Raw genomic sequence first — 16,507 nt, 5'->3', positions numbered from 1 at the left:
CTCGTAATATTTCTATTATTCACCTACTGGTCTTTTCCCTTACCACCCATTCTGGTTTTTTTTTTCTGATATTCACTGCAACTACCTTAGTATGTGAACTTTTAGTTTAAATGTTCCATAAAGATTTACTGCAGATACTTCCCCCCTCTCCCATTTTTTTCCAGTTTTAATGGATAGCTGATGACTTGAAAGCTAAGCACATTCAGACCAGGCTAGACTTGGATGGGAAATCATCAGGAAATACCATAGACTAGACTGGAATTTTTTTTAAAAAAAATTACATGTTACAAAGCTCTTTTATATAATTGCCAAGAAATTGCATGGATATATCCATGTAGTCACACGAGGATTTGAGTTTCACCTAAAGGAATTTTTATTATAGAGACAGTAACAGCACACAAACCTGTTTTTTTTAACTCTTCATTTATTTTTTTTAAATAAACTTTTGAATAGCTTGACATGCAACATTTGATGTGATCTGAGCAGACAGGGATAAAATGACAGGATGTCAACAACCATCAAGAAGACAGTTAAACAGGGTTATTGCTGTTTTAAGAGTTTGACAGGAAAGAGGCTTGCAATACTTCGTAAAAGCCACTTTTCCCTGTCTCCCAACCCTGTTTGCCCTATTGACTCAGAAGTGGTGACATTAAGTTAAAGATGTGCAGTGGACTCACTGTTCCCTCAAAATATACACATGGGAGCACAAATGAAAGGCCCCTGAGCCAGCTATCAAGAGATAAAAGGGAACAACTGAAAATATGTTGATAGCAGCCTAATTGTTTTTTTGTTTCACTTTACATAATCATTAGGCCCCGGCCTGTGCCCCAGATATGCAGTGGTGATGGTTGGTTAGGACTTGCTAGAGAATTTACCCGTCAAATCCAACAGGTCTGTTCTGCAAACTGTAACCCTGCCCCTGCAAAAGCAAAACTACTATCTAGTTTCTCCTTTACAGAATGAAATGGGGCCACTTATATTCCTGAGGCCATGTTGCTGGCTCAACGTTAGTTGAGTTAGGGTCCCCACTGATAAAGTCCTCACTCATTGGAACCTTCTGTTCCCACTGAGGAAACAAAACTGCTCAGGATAGGCAGCGTTCCTAACATTGTATCAACTGAAGGAAATGACTAGCAGGATCTCCTTTCTGTAGAAGACTTTCCAAGGCCATTTCTGAAGTGCCATAGCGACCTACGAAAAATGGGAAATTTAAGTCCATAAGGGCTGAGGCTCAAGCATCATGGGAAACTCCTAAAGGTGAAGCTAGCTGCCAATATTTTATATTCTTTGGGGATTACCCCAAAGGATAAGAACTAGATGTTAAAGCTCTAGGCCTTATCTGAAAGTCAGCTAATACATACACTAAAACAATTCTAGCCTACCTACTTGGAGGTATTCAACTTCTATTCTTACAGTAAGACCTAAAGATATTGGGGTGGGTGGTGTCCTATTGCAGGTCAAGGGTCATTACGACATGTGGGAAACTATGCCCTTTCTCTTCGGCAAGAATTGTTTGCACATTAGGGGTGCTTCTACATCTAGGTTCTTCCCTGGCAGCCCATCCCTTAAGGCAACTGAGGCAGGAAAGGAGAGGCACAAGTCCTCCTGGAGTAAGGAGCAGGGATCCAAAGAGATAAGGGAATACATTATTCTCTAGTTAAGTAAGTAAGACAGAGAAACAGTGAGAGTGAAGCAGCAGCTGATAAATATACAGGACACGGAGAGAGCAGGACACAAGGACAGGGCCAATTGTAGCAGAAGTCAAGGAAAGCCGGCTGCAGCATGCAGGTGTGAGGCTTCCATCCCATTTAGAAACTACAAGATGAGGAAAAGAGGGAAGAGGGAAAAGTCAATAGAAATGAACTTAATATACAAGCTTCTCTCCAGCTAAATATGAAGGAGGCAGCTTTCTGCATTTAGTTCTGCAATTCGCCAGTAGTTCTTACAGAGATGAAATTGGTGTTGTTGACTCATTAAGTCCATGGATTTGGTGACAGCCAGCTAGAATACTTACTCCTGGAAGCTCACAAACAGGATTTATGTAGTGAAGGATCAAGGAGGGGAAAAGGACCTACCCTATACCCCTTGTGCAGGACAGAATTTATTCTATTTTAATTAAAAGGCGTCTAGCAAATCTTGTGAGAAAAATATTTACCCAGTTGGAAGAAGCTGAAGGGCAAATCTGATGGAGTCCTGGGAAGAGGAAATATTATGAAATGCAATTTAAAAAAATGATGAGATAGAGAGCATATGATGGACTTTACCTGATGGTGAGTTTAGATGCTCTGGGCAGGTGGTGATACTAGCTATTAGCTGGCTGCAGTCTCCTGATGAAAGGGAAAGAGCTTGGCTTGCTCATCAGCTTCAACACCACAGGGCAGGTCACTTCTACAGCAGAGGAAAAGAGAACACATAGTATCTCAAACCTTCCCTCCCTGCTAAATGCTTTCCCCATACTTTTGTATACAAATAAATAATCCCTGGAACTAACCACCCTGAAGAAATAAGAAAACTGATTTGATCCAATGGCTAGGCAATCTTCCTCCATACAGCTTCTCACCTGTTATCATTGATGTCTGTGGCATTTCCTGTGCACCCGTCCAGTGGAAGAACAGGGAAAGAAAAAAACAGCATTACAATTCAGAAAAGGGCACATGCTGAAGGGGCAACCAGTGCTCTCTCTCTCTCTCTCTGTATGTGTGTGTATTTTTCTACCAGGAAAGTGCTGCCTCACTGAAACTTAAACATGAATCTACCAGCATCTCATGCACAAGATAATCACAAAGGAGACTTATTCTGAAGCATTTTCTACTGAGCTAACCATCTCTCAGTTTATTTTCTTTGCTTTCCAGCTTTCCTGTCCCATTTGTTTGTTTTGTGAGACAGAGAACCCATGCACCACAAACCAAGAAAGAGTGGGGTGTGAGAATAAACTTTCATTATAAACACACTGCCTCCTCACCAAGTGGGTCCTTTAAATGGGGCCACAATGATCTCAAGCTACTGATAGACCCAGTCAAGGCAAACGGAAAAGCAAGAGGCACCACCCTCCCTTCACCTTAAGGGCGTACTTATTTTTTCTTCCCAATATCCTACCATTATCCATATTGAGCTTCTGATAGGAGGTCAGAGGGGCAGTGGAGGAGTTGCTTCCACTGCTGGAAGGTGCATTTGTAAAGCTGCATGAATGGAAAAAGAAAAGGGATATATAAGCAGTGAATGGATATTTTTTGATGTTTTGATGTTGATGTATGGTCCTTTTACCATACGTAATAGGTTACGTATGGTAAAAGGACCATAGATGCCTAGCTGTCTCAGTTCTATTCCACTTGTCTCAGTGCTGAAGCTTACAGCTGAGGGAAACTTCTAGGGATCGTTGTACTGTAATAGAACAGAGAACCCTGAAGCCAAGTGTGACGTTAAAAACTGGGGAGAGAAGTTCTGTGTGTCAAAATGATTTTAAAAAGCCTTTTCAAGTAAGAATGTGTAGGAAATAGATGACTATTAAGATCTTGTATTCAAATTACTAAATGTACTAAATTCCAAGAAAGAGTATTTAATCAGAAGAGGGCAAGTTTGGGAAATAGTCACCCCATTAAATCCCCAAGGTGGATGAACCTGTTCCTGATTCTCCAACTTAAATCTTGTACCTTTGAATGACAGCCAAACATAGCAGTCTTTTTTTTAAAAAAAAGTTTGGTTATTAATTCCAGTTATTTTTTTCCCCATGTGTATTTGTGAAGATTGTAATGATCTGGTGAGTAATTTATATCTCCAGCTCAGACTTAATGCATCTTAAATTATATTTTTAAAAGTAGGTTAGACCAGCCAGCACATAAGCAAATACAAATTCATTCTTCTGGCATGACTTCTTCACCACATGATAATATATAGTGTATCTTGCACATTCAAATTATTTTAGAATTCCAGAGTCCAGGTCCAAAAAAAATTTGCAGTTGGTGTAGGCCTACTTTTTGCAACCAACCAATAACTAAGACTTAGATTTAGATCAGATTTTATGTAAGTCAAATGAAATTATGACATATTCAACTTTGATTTATGGAGCAAAATGTTCTTCAGATTGCCACCTGAAAAACTGATAGATTCATCTAGAAAGCTGTCTTAAGCCAACCACACCGTAAGCCAATCATAGTTTCCACACTTTAACAGAAATAGAAGTCAAATATACTCACTAGCTGTCAGGCACAGTGCCGCCAGAATTCAGGTAGGCATTTTGATAATTCTGGAAGAGGCTATTGGTGTAGCTGATGCAATCAGAATTACGGACACCATAAGGATTGGTCGGGGATGAAGCTGGATAGTGCCCTGGTCGCACTGGTTTTGCTGCAAGAGGAAACAAATGTTAGATTTGATTGGATAAACCATACAGTATTTCCTTGGAAGAGTAAAGGACAATCTGAACAAGGGAAAAATCTGAAAAATACTCATAAGGATTATAAAATTGTTTATGACATTTCTTCACAAAGGAAAGCTCAAGAGCAAAACCAATAAAATAAATAATTCAATAAATCTAAAGAAAGGCTTTCTGAAATAAAGGACTATCCATTATATAAAATGATGTACAGTCACTGTGTGTATGTGTGCGCGCACGCACAAACACCATTAATTCATTAATTAATTCATGGAGCTAGGATTTTCAGGGTCTGAGTTTTATTTCTCCACCCCACTGGAAGAGTTTAACTCCCTTCCATGCATAGAAGGGTACTACTGAATTGGGTTTCAGGAATGGAGCTGGGATTTGGGGGATCTGAGCTCCATTTCTGCTGGAGAAGTTCCCATCCCCTTGGCAGGTAGGCCTTTTGCTCTCAAAGGTCTGCCTGAAGGTTGTGTGTATGGGGGATTTGGGGGGGGGTGTTGGAGTCTCAGCTCCGTGCAGAGTTGAGATTCCCAACTGGATGGCAGTCCTTTTGCTCTCAAAGAGCTTTCTGCGTGGAAGGAATCTCAACTCTGTGGTAGGTGATAGCAGCCTCCAATCTTCCCTGCCAGCTTCCCCACTGATTCTCTGGGAAAACTGGCAGAGGAGATTGCAAACTGTGATCACATGATCATGGGGCGCTTGGCAACTAGTTGTAAGTGCAAACAAGTTCCCATGCACCCAGATTATGGTCACATGCGGGGTGTGTATGTGTGATGTTTCACAACATCCAGTTTATGAACTGTAAAGCATTCTTCCCAAGGTCACGGTATCTTCAAATGGTCATTAAATGGATGAGGACCACTTGTAAAAGTCGAGGACTACTTGTAAAATTTTAAGGATCATGTGACTATAGCAGAAACTTCTGTGGAAAATGATAGGTTACTTTAACAAATTTCAGATTGATGCGGCAGTGACACTCCCATCTTCCAAACTTATCTATTCCAAATTGAATCGAAAATTTTTGGAGTATAAGACGCACCTTTTTCCCTCAAAAAAGAGGGTGAAAATCTGGGTGCGTCTTATACACTGAATACATAATTTTTGGCCTATCGAAACCCCGCCCCCTTTGCAAAAATGGACATGCAGAGGGTTTGGGAGGCTTGCAAAGTACTCCTGAGGGCTGGGGAAGGCCCTTTTTTGCTTGTTTTTGACCACCCCAGCCCCAGGAGCGCTAAGAGCCTCTTAAAGCTCTGCATGACCCTTTTTTGTGAAAAACGAGGTGTGCAGAGGGTTTGGGAGGCCTGCAGAGTGCAAAAACTTTTTTTAAAAAATTATCTCATCAAAATCATGGTGCGTCTTATAGTCTGAAAAATAAGGTACTGCATAGCATTACATACACATTCAGCCAAGTAGAAAAGATATTTGCTCCTTCCTAGAACGCAGATCAATAATATACCTGCTACCACTGAGAACTGTCTCCATGCTCACCAGAATCAGACCCCCCCCAAACTAAAGAATTTGTTTGCTTACCAATCTGTGCAGTGTGGTTGCGCTTCATGCTATTTTTGTAGCGCACTGCTTCCTTGATGCGATCTACCTCCTGCTGGTAGCGGCGCTTGTCTTTCATTGCCCCTTCTTTGGCTTCCTTCAGTGCACCCTCCAGGGCCTTAACTCTCTCAGCCGTAGCCCGAAGACGTTTCTCCAGTTTAGGAAGCTCACAACGCAGATCTGCATTGTCACGAACCAGCTGGGCCCCAAGTTAACAAGAAAGGGAAAGAAGAGTAATGGAGGTGAAGTGGACGAGGTAGCCACAACTCCATTCCCCAAGACCTGAAACATTCGCCTCCAATCCCAAGGTTTGCTCTGCTTTCTCACATTTTGCCTTTTCCAGAAAAAACACACAGTATGTGCTAATTCTACCCAATCTGATCTACCTGGAAATCTCACACCTCAGAAGCGTGATTTTTTTTTCTCCCAAAGTTGCCTCTGTTGCACGTCTATTAAAAGCAACCTATAGTTGACACAGATGCTGGTGACAAGTCCCTGCCCTTTATAGGTGACACCCATCCCTTGTTCCTATTAAGCAGGCCCCAAGTGCTACAGATCCAAGCCATGCACCATGCTGGGGTGGGAACATTTTATGAAATGCAAGGTCGGGAGATAAAGGCCGAGGACTCACAATGATCCATTTAACTCTCACCATATGTAAGCTTGAATTAAACACCAGGTGGGTAAGCAACATGAGGTGACAGCTTAATGGCGTGAGATGAACAATTACTCAAGGGGCAGCCAGCAGCACAATAGTAATTGACAGGAAAACTACTGGGCAGCCCAGCCTCCAAGGGAGGGAGAGAAAATGTTTGAGATAATGACATTTAGTTCCCATATCCAGAAATCGATATCAAACCAGAATGGGGGTAAAGCATATAGTGATAATTTATGAACCATGTTTTTTTCCATAACTGTAGGGCAATCTTCTGTAATCTGATCTCTGCTAGATGTGTTGGACTACAATTTCCATCAATTTTTGTTACTAAGGAGGCTATACGGCCTCAAACTGGGAAATTATCTGGAATTCGTGTTAAGTATTTTGATGTTTATTTCTATCTACTTAACGTTGTAGTGGAAGAAAGAACATTGCTGTTGAGATTTTAGCGTGGAACAGCTAAGCTTTTACTTTTACTTTTTCTTTTTGTGACAGGTGCTGTGTAGGACAATTTGGTCAGGATTGCCATGGCAAGAGAATGCATAGTAGAAACCACATACACGAAGCTGCTGTAGAATGAGGCCTTTGTACAGACATGAAGGCCACAATGGTGGTGGTTGCCATGGCAGCAAATTATGACCTAATGCAAAATGGTCATTAGGGGGATGGAATTGCCATGGCAGTGGAATGGTTAGAAGTACTTGACCTTCCACCCAATCAATGTCCTCCCCCACCCCCCCAAATAAATATCTGTACTCCCAATTTGGTCACCAAGTGCAAACATTTCCTGCCCAGCCCAACAGGCAGAGGAAAATGTGAGAGTGGCTGTACGGTACCTTGGAGACCCAGCGATCCAGCTAGAGTACAGCAGCAATGGGAAAAGGGGGATACAGACATGACTCAGCACACCAGCAGAGTCCCCAATTAAACCCTGCTCTGGAAACCCAGAGAAAGAAGGTTCACCCCAACAATGTCTATTGCTTCTGGCTGCTGGTATCAGAGTAGTAGCTTCCTTTCCTGATCTGAAAATAGGGAAAATTCTCTCTCTTGAGCATGAGATATGGCAGAAGCATCTTTCTACCATCTTACTCAGCTAAAGTAAGCAGAGACAATTGGAGGAGGAAGGAGAACAGAACAAGGTTAATGGAAATCATATGTGATGGGTATGAGAAGCAATGCAGGGAATGGAATAAGCAAATACCTACCAACAGTCTAAGTATACATCGTCCCTTTCTGCTTTGCCACCTTTGTCTAATTTACTCACTTCAATAAATACATGATTTTACAAGGGAATAAAAGGCCTTAGCCTGAAAGGCAAATCCATCTCACTTCTTTCTACTTCCTGCTATTTTCATTCCATTCATTATTTGAAACTTTCCAAGACCTGCTGCAAAATCCCACCAAATTGCACTTGGAAACAAGTGTGATGTTTTCAATTAAAGCTGCCAGTTTCATAGCAAGTATTGTTGGGAAGGAAAAAGGAACCAGAAGGGAGAGGTACTGAAGTACCAATACGATTGGAAGCAGAATTCGAAAGCCAGGATAAGAGAGCTGGGTAATTTCCTGCTGAGCCAGATGGTAAGGAGTGTTTTCTGTATTGTACCAGAAGGCACAATTCCCACGGGATAAAAATGGTGTAATCTATCATGAACAAAGCTAAGCAAGGAAGAGTCGTTCTTTAATCTACTACTGGGGAGTACACATTATTTGTGGATGCACCTTTTACTTTGCATGCAGAAAATCCAAACAGATCCCTGGCATCTCAGTAAACAAGGTGGCAGATGATGAGAGCTCCAAGTCTGAAGCAGACAAAGAGGAAACAGTTATTAGGAGGCTATAGAACCTCCCTAGAGACCTGAGCTCTGCTAGAGCAGAACCTGAACTGGATCCCATTTCTCCAACTTCTTCAAATTCTAAAGAAGATTCATTGACTCCCTCAATTCTCAGTGTTCTGATTACACGGGCCATGTATTACAACTGTCTCACTCTGATATGATCTGTATCTCTTGCTTTTGATTTATGACTGAATTTGAAATACTCTATTACCTGCTGCCAACTCCTTTTGTATGACAGCTGTATTTGCTTTTGACCTCAGCTATCTCAATGGATCAGTGATTGGACTTACTAAAAAGGCAAACTTCATGACCTCTTCCTCCAGCTGCATATACCTCAGGTTTTCTGCCTCCATCTAAATAAGTATTTCTCAAGTATTTCATCACTCACAAATCTTCATTTTTTTAAAAAAAAGAACACATAATTATTTGAGAATGGTTCCTTCGCTCTGTCTGGAATCTTCTTGTTGCTGCAACAAATTTCTGGATAGCTTTTTAAGATCCTTTTTACTTTATTAATTTGAAACTATCGTAGGATGCAAACTGAGCCACAAAAAAACCCACAATATTTTTCAAGGATTTATTTCTTAATAAATGTAGTTAAACTTACAAAACAGCTTCAAAATGTCCACTATTTGGATAGGCAGTTAAGAAGGGGAGATAAATACCTGTAGTTTATGATTTTTACATGTGTCTATTTACCACTCAAGCCACTTCTAAGGCCAAGAGAAGGAGGTTGACATTTCAAAGAAGGAAAACTTGCACTAAATACACTGTTTAAAAATCACTTCAGTTGCCTCCCTTGAAAGGCAAAATAAGCAATGTTTTATCAGCAAAGCAAGGCTCTCGAAGCAGTGCATCTCCCTACTGGGAATTAAAGGTTTGGCCTTTAGTTCTTTTAAAGTTTTGTTGCTACTGTTGCTCTTGTTCTTCTGATCTGTTTCTTGGTGCAGACATTTCCAAAACAATCCTACATGCTTCCTCAAGCTGGGTTTACTCCCAGTTCACTGGATATAACAGCACAATCGCAATCACACATATTGCTTCTGCCTTTTAATTTAAGATTGCACTCCTATAGATTTTGCAAGAACATCATAGGGTCGATAAAAGTGCTCTCCCCTGGGGTTGGAGAATCCTTTGGGAAGGGAAAGAGAGAGATATGATCTGAGATCCTTCCTTTTGTGCTCTGCAGAGACATCAGCCAATGTTTTAGGATTTTGACAGGTATGAGAGGAGGGTCAGGACTTCATATATGTAGTCCTTGACTTGCAACAGTTCATTTAGTGACCGTTTGAAGTTACAACAGCACTGAAAAAAGTGACTTTTGACCATTTTTCACACTTACAACCGCTGCTGCATCCCAATGGCCATGTGATCAAAATTCGGACGCTTGGCAATCGGCTCTTATTTATGACAGTTGCAGTGCCCTGGGGTCATGTGATCACCTTTTGCGACCTTCTGATGAGCAAAATCAATGGGGAAGCCTTATTTACTTAACAACTGTGTTACTAACTTAACAACTGCAGTAATTCACTTAACAACTGTGGCAACAAAGGTTGTAAAATGGGGCAAAATTCATTTAACAAATATCTCACTAACAACAGAAATGTTAGGCTCAGTTGTGGTCATTAATCAAAGATTACCTGTATCTGCTGGATTCCAATAACTCCTACTCTCTTTACTACATTCTTAAAGCTGACATTTAAAAAGTCCCTCCTATTGTTTATAATGGGACAGATACAATTATCTTTTTTCTTTCCATTCCACCTCATGATCTCTGAAAGCAAAAGTAATCAATGAAAAAGCTTGAGCCTGGGACTTTATAAACCCTGTATTGTAAAGTGTTTTCACCTGGTGTGTATTTTCAAAATTCATAGGACGCCTTTTAGATCTACTTCCTCCCTCTACAGATAACACATGAATCAATCAATAAATAAATAAACAAGATGATAAATTGCTGCATCTGGCAAAAGTCCCATCAATGATGTCACTCTGTAAAGGTACAGATCATGGGCAGTATAGTCATGTGATGAATTAAAAAACAATATAACTAAATAAAATAAATTCTTGTCACTGATCACATGGTAAAGAAAAGGCGCGCAATAAGCCCTAACTAGCAAAAAGATCATTGTAGGGCAGAGTATCTATCGTTTCGGAAGGGAAATAGTGGAGTGCCCTATGGATCTTACCGTTTTTGGCTGGATTCACACAATGCACTGATTCAAAATCACAAATCAACCAAACATTTTAGCCTACTGTCTTGTGTGAAATTGGCCTGGGTGATTTATTTAGAGTCTAATGTGTTACACAACCCAGAAAAGTGGATTAAATAATCTGAAGAAATTTGGTCCAGAACTACTTGTAGCAGATCTATGTTGTCTTGATGGTAAAGGCAAACTTGACCTCATTCTGTAAAATATCTGTTTCCTATCTTCCAATGGCATGTTTCAAGTATCAATTTTGTATTCATTCCTTTTCTCTATGTATGCAAAATCCCATCTGTATCACCCTAAATCTATGGAGGGAAAGATGGAATGACACAGGCCTGATTATTTGGACTTCAACTCTCATGACTAGTATGGCTAATCATAAAGGATTGTTTAAATTAAGCAACATTTTTAATGTTTATGTTGATATCAGTCAGTTTCAAGGTAGACCAAGTTAGGAAACAGACTTCATAAGAATTAATGGAACTCTACCAGAGGTGGTTTGATCCTTGTTCAGCCCGGATCAGGCGAACTGGTAGTAGTGGCGACAGAAGGCTCTGCCCACCCGCCCGGATGCTTCTGCACATGCGTCACACGCACGTGCAAACTGGTAGTAAAAAAAAATGGAAACCTACCACTGAACCCTGTCCTTGTTCTAGGATATAATAATAGAATCTTGAAAGCCTGACAAAGTTTCTCTCTCCCTCTTATAGGCAGGGCAATCTTGAGCTGCTTCCTCGCTTCACCCCACTCCATCTTCCCAAGCTAAGCTAATATTTTTGTAATGGCTTTGCATACCTTCTTCAAGATCATCTCCATACTCCTCTATGCTATATTTGGTCATATTTAAACTTCTAACTAATTTACAGATGGTGCTATGTATACCTCCAGAGACATTACTGTCTGAAGTGTTAATCTAGGCCAAGCAAGCAAGTAAATATTTCAGGTATATGGTAAAACTTCCAGAGGGCAATAATTTGCCTATCTATCACTGAAATAAAATGTATGAAGCTATAAGCAAAGAGCCAATGAATGTACACAACCACATATGTGCATTTCACCAAGTTAGACATTGTATTAGGTTTTTCTCCCTCTTTTCCTCTGCTGCCGAATAATATTTCCTTCTAATGCTTGCATGAAAACACAGCAAAAATCAGACAGCACACCATGCAGTAATTTGTAGAAACCCTTGCTGAATTCCCTACATGTCCTTTTCTCAGAAGATTGATTTCTATTTTTTTTACAATATTATATTTCTTGTTTCTGTACATAAGCATAATTTATCTAAACATAAACGTACATTCTTGATTCCCTAAAATCCATGGAACTACATGCTATATAATCCCTGTGAATTGCTACACACTCAGAAATACACCCTCATGCAGGGATAATAATAAAAAACTAGCACGCAACTCTCCTCTCTTAAACTCCCAAACCATTCTCCGTCTGAGCCACAGGATTGGCTTGCCAAATAATCAAAGATACTGATACAGTATGAAGGGCAAATTATGATGGATTAGCAGAAAACAGGAGAGAGACAGCCCAGAACAAGCCCAAGACTTTGTGATGAGTTTTGGGATCAATAGGCTCTAAATCTGGTGTTAGAAAAAGTGATTCTATTTTGATGGGAAAGTTGGAAGAAGAAACCTGTTGCCTTCTAAATTTGGGTGAACATATTTTCTAGTCAACTTTGCAGCCTGATCAAAGCTGACCACTTTATTGCCTAGTTTGATGCAGTAGTTAAGGCAGTAGACTAGAAACCAGGAGACTGTGAGTTCTAATCCTGCCTTAGATATGAAAGCTGGCTGGGTGACTTTGGGGTAATCACTCTTTTCTCAGTCCAACCCAGTGGTGGGTTACGGCCGATATACCGCGGTACGGGCGTAGTAGGGCCTGCTGGGAGCAGCAGGCACCATTCCGGTACAGTGCTTCGGAGGGCTCACCCGCCTGCCCGCGTTCCTTACCTGTATTTCGCCCAACCAGGCCATTTGCGCACACACACGCAGCATACAGCGCCTGTGCGACACTCCGCTGAGCAACTGGAGCATCGCAGGGCTGTGGTGCGCATGTGCATGCAGCGCACATGCACGTGGTGGACGCCCGTCCCTGTCGCAGCGTACCGGTTGCAACGGGATCCAAAACCCACCACTGGTCCAACCCATTTCACAGGGTTATCGTGGGGATACAGGGAGGAGGAAAGAGTATTAGGTATGTTCACTGCCTTGAATAGTTTATAAAAATGATAAAGGCGAGAAATAAATAAATTCCAGGAGTTATCATTCAGCAATATCTATCAGGCTTACCAATTACCCTAATTTAAAATTAATATTAAATGTGAACAGATATGTGTAGGAGTTTTATTATAGAAAGAGTCAGAGAGTAGGCCTGGGCAATATATTGATCTTGCATTATGTGAACTCCAAAGCAAGCGGAGAACATCTCCCTGCACGGATTTGTGCCAAATGAGTCCTAGCTGAATGAAACAAAATTGAGAGAGCATCCAGATGGCCTTGTGAACATTCAATGTTGCTACAATACATGGTGACTGCAAAATGGAGACAGAGAAAAAGATTCCCATCCAATTGACTAGCTACCATATAAGGAATGAAAGTACCCCTGAATTCACTAGCTGTCCTTCTTCTCTCCATCTGCTCCATCCCTCTTTGTGGTTGCTTGCCTCTCATTCAGCCACTCACCTGTTTGTGAACTTTTGTAAGCTGTTCCAGGTTGTTCTCAAGAAAGGAAATCTTCTGTTTCTGGGAATGAGCCCCCCCACTGTCCTCGGGTTCCAACTCCGCACTCTGGAAAGAAGGAGCAAGAAGACATTTATCTCTGCAGCAGTGAAGGAGATGGGAACAGAAGAAGATCCTGTGAGATAGTACAGCAATGACACCAGCAGTGCAAAACCCAAATAAAACTATACTAGAACCCCTGGTCATGAACGCTTCTGAACAGGACCAAATTGGATTCTGACCAAAAAATTCACAATTCTTTTTTCACAGCCGATTTCCCCTTCCACGCCATTTTTTGGGGGGTAAGCGCCAAATTTCCAAAATTACATTCAGGTCACAACCAAATCGGGTTGTGACCAAAGTTATGGAACGAGTTATGGTCATGAACAGAGGTTCTACTGTATATGGATTGGTCCATACTAAAATTTATTCTTCAGTTGTGTAACCTAACAGAATCATTCAACAGAATCATTTTCTGCCTTAATTTGAGCCAAAATTCAAAACTGCTATGTGGGGAAATCAGAAGAAAGTGAATTTCCTTTACAATGGAAAGAACACACCTGACTTGCACAAAGGGCTTCCAAAGATTGGTTTGAGGCTCCTAACTATCACACTACTATCTAATTTTGTAGTTATTAGTGGCTCAGAAGATTTTCAAGGAGTCTAGCTAGTATAGAATAATAGCTAAGAGACATGGTACATCAACATAGATTTGCTTTCACATCAAATCCCATCGTTGCAATGACTTCAGGTGGTGGCTTTAGGCAAATGCAATATCTCACACCTTAACTTCTCACTCCAACTTGCAATTTGGGGACACAATTGCTAATCTCCACCTTAAGAGGTTTTTTATAAAGATTCAAAGATAAAGTGTTTCAAAGATTCACAAGTTTTCAATGTGTTTCCAGAGCTACCTACTTTCTTAACTCGAGTCGTGACGTCTTGAACGAACAGCTTGCGAAGGTTGTGGAGGGTCTGGAGTTCACGGGCCTAGAAAGGGCACACACAGAGAAAAGAAAGCTGAGATAAGATATCCTTCAGGTTTCTTTACAACAGCTGGGAGCCCCAAAAAGTGGCCATCAATCAGGGGTGGGCTGCTGGGCGTTCGCAAGGGTTTGGGAGAACCTCTAGCTAAGATTCTGTGCAGTTGGGAGAAGCCCCAAATCCCACTCCTGGCTGGTCCCGCCCACCCTGCCCCTCCCCTCCCCAGAGTCCCCACACAGCCTGTTTTGGATGCAGGTAAGTGCAGGGTGCACATGGAGGCTCAGTGAGGGCAACAAATGGGTCTACCGGAAGTTCAGGAAGGCTGGAAACAGACCCGCCAGAGGATCTCTGGAGCCTGGGGAGGCCATTTTTGCCCTCCTGGAAGCTCAAGAAAAGCCTCGGGAGCCCGGGGAGGGCAAAAGCACCCACCCACCCATGGTACAGGAGGCCAATTAGGCCACTCCCAACGTGGCCACGCCCACCCAGCAACCGTGCAGAGAACCCCTTGCTAGAATTTTTGAAGCCCTCCCCGGGCCATCATATAACAGTGTCTTCCTTGTACTCCCAATGCTGCTGCCACAGATGTGATTCTATATTCATTAGAAATGACAGAATACTGCCTTTTGAGATGCTTACAACAGTCTCCTCCAGCCCCTTGAGGTCTTGCTTGGACTGCTCGTGGCGCTCGTAGAGAAATCTGTGAAACAGAAAGAGCATGTGGGGCAAAGGCGCCATGGGAAAAGTGTTCTCAGAAGAATTTAATCCTCGCTGAAGCATAACTCTGGTAGCACAGGCAGGTGCTGTCTATTGCCTTAAGTTTTAGAATCCTGCATATGCTCAAGATTAGAGGCAGTCCTAGATATGCAGGGTGGGCAGGCTTCGAAGGAATGTTATTTGGTGGGCCCAGAAAGCGAGCCTTTTCTGAAGTAGCGTCTGCCTGATGGAGAGCAGGATGTCCTCAATCTTTTAGGTCCTTTGTAGAAACCTGACTTTGTGCCCAGACTGGGGGCCCTGGAGAAGTCAAGGGACCTATCTCCTAGCTGTGTTAATACTATCTGGGCTGCTATGTATTTTCATTCTTGTTCGCCGCCCAGTCACTTATTGAGATGGCCGGCTATACAAACTGATTTTTTAAAAAATAATGGCTAAATTAATTTTCACCTCCTGAGCTTTTACAATCTTTTACAACTTTTACCAGGGTTAGGGTTTTTTTTCCCCATTGCTTCTTTGAGTGCCATGCCTACATATTCCAAAATGTAGATGTGTACAGAACTAAAGATGATTGAACTAGCACAAAAACTTGACTTGATACAATCCCAAATGCCTAATCATCCTGTCTTCTGCCCTTTGAAAAATTGTCACAATTAGTGGCAATTTTTGGAGGGCTCTAGTCTATGGGTTCCATTCCAGGCTTACCACAAGGCCATGGGCCTTAGATTGTACATGCCTGTTTTATAAAATCTTAGGACACAGGTTTTTTGTTGAAGGAAGGAAACTTGGGTAGTGAGTAGCCGAATTCAATTGCATTTATGTGAGAGTAGGCAGATATGGTGGCAGAGAAAAACCAAGCACTGTAACTGAGGAGGAATGGTGCACTGATCCCTTCCAGATAACTCCATTGCAGATGAATATAAATAATCTCTTACAGTTGGGGATTGAGCACCTTTTATTTTGAACCAAGCTGTAAAATGTTCTAGAGCTATTCTACGTAGGAAAAGAAGAAACCCCATATGGATCATCATGGAAGCAGTGAAGAAGGAAGTGAGACACAGCAGGCTTGAACAAATTCTTATTGGGAGAGGAAGGAAACAGGAAATGTACAAAGCTTTAGAACAAGGGTGTCAAACTCAAGGCCCATGGGCTGAATCCGGTCCATGGGGTCCATGAGGTCCTTCGATCTGGCCTGTGGGGCCACCCTGGAAATAGCGAAGGACCGGCCCACAGTGCCTCTGCCCTGAGCTCCGTTTTCATTGGCACAGGGTGGCAGGAGGCCGTCACAGCCAAAAATGGAGTCTGTGAGCCTGTTTTCTCAGGCCACCACAGAGACCCCTGATACAAGTGATGTCAAGCTGGCCATGCCCATCCTGCCTCCCCACCCCCCACCTCAAAGTCAAACACAACCATGATGCGGCCCTGAATGAAATCGAGTTTGACACCCCTGCTTTAGA

General features: G+C 41.9%; 1 protein-coding gene across 3 annotated transcripts in view; it reads right to left on the bottom strand.

The window, feature by feature from the left end:
• Positions 1 to 372: 372 nt before the first annotated feature.
• KIF5A (kinesin family member 5A) overlaps positions 373 to 16,507 on the bottom strand; it is a 77,696-nt gene continuing 61,561 nt past the window's right edge. For 2 of the 3 annotated variants that reach the window (XM_081939624.1, XM_081939625.1), the window contains exons 21-30: positions 14,976 to 15,036; positions 14,274 to 14,345; positions 13,320 to 13,424; positions 7,421 to 7,441; positions 5,909 to 6,125; positions 4,194 to 4,344; positions 3,097 to 3,179; positions 2,561 to 2,588; positions 2,265 to 2,388; positions 373 to 1,815 (exon numbers count right to left, since the gene is read on the bottom strand). In XM_081939624.1, coding sequence (XP_081795750.1) covers positions 2,310 to 2,388; positions 2,561 to 2,588; positions 3,097 to 3,179; positions 4,194 to 4,344; positions 5,909 to 6,125; positions 7,421 to 7,441; positions 13,320 to 13,424; positions 14,274 to 14,345; positions 14,976 to 15,036 — 817 coding nt within the window. In that variant the 3' untranslated portion in view covers positions 373 to 1,815; positions 2,265 to 2,309. The remainder of the gene's footprint in view (positions 1,816 to 2,264; positions 2,389 to 2,560; positions 2,589 to 3,096; positions 3,180 to 4,193; positions 4,345 to 5,908; positions 6,126 to 7,420; positions 7,442 to 13,319; positions 13,425 to 14,273; positions 14,346 to 14,975; positions 15,037 to 16,507) is intronic. The other variant, XM_081939626.1, reaches the window with a different exon arrangement.

The sequence above is a fragment of the Natrix helvetica genome, assembly GCF_964273705.1.
Source record: "Natrix helvetica genome assembly, chromosome: 1".
Taxonomy (NCBI): Eukaryota; Metazoa; Chordata; class Lepidosauria; order Squamata; family Natricidae; genus Natrix; species Natrix helvetica.
The sequence above is the reverse complement of the archived record's forward strand: the minus strand, read 5'-3'. Positions and strand labels throughout refer to the sequence as shown.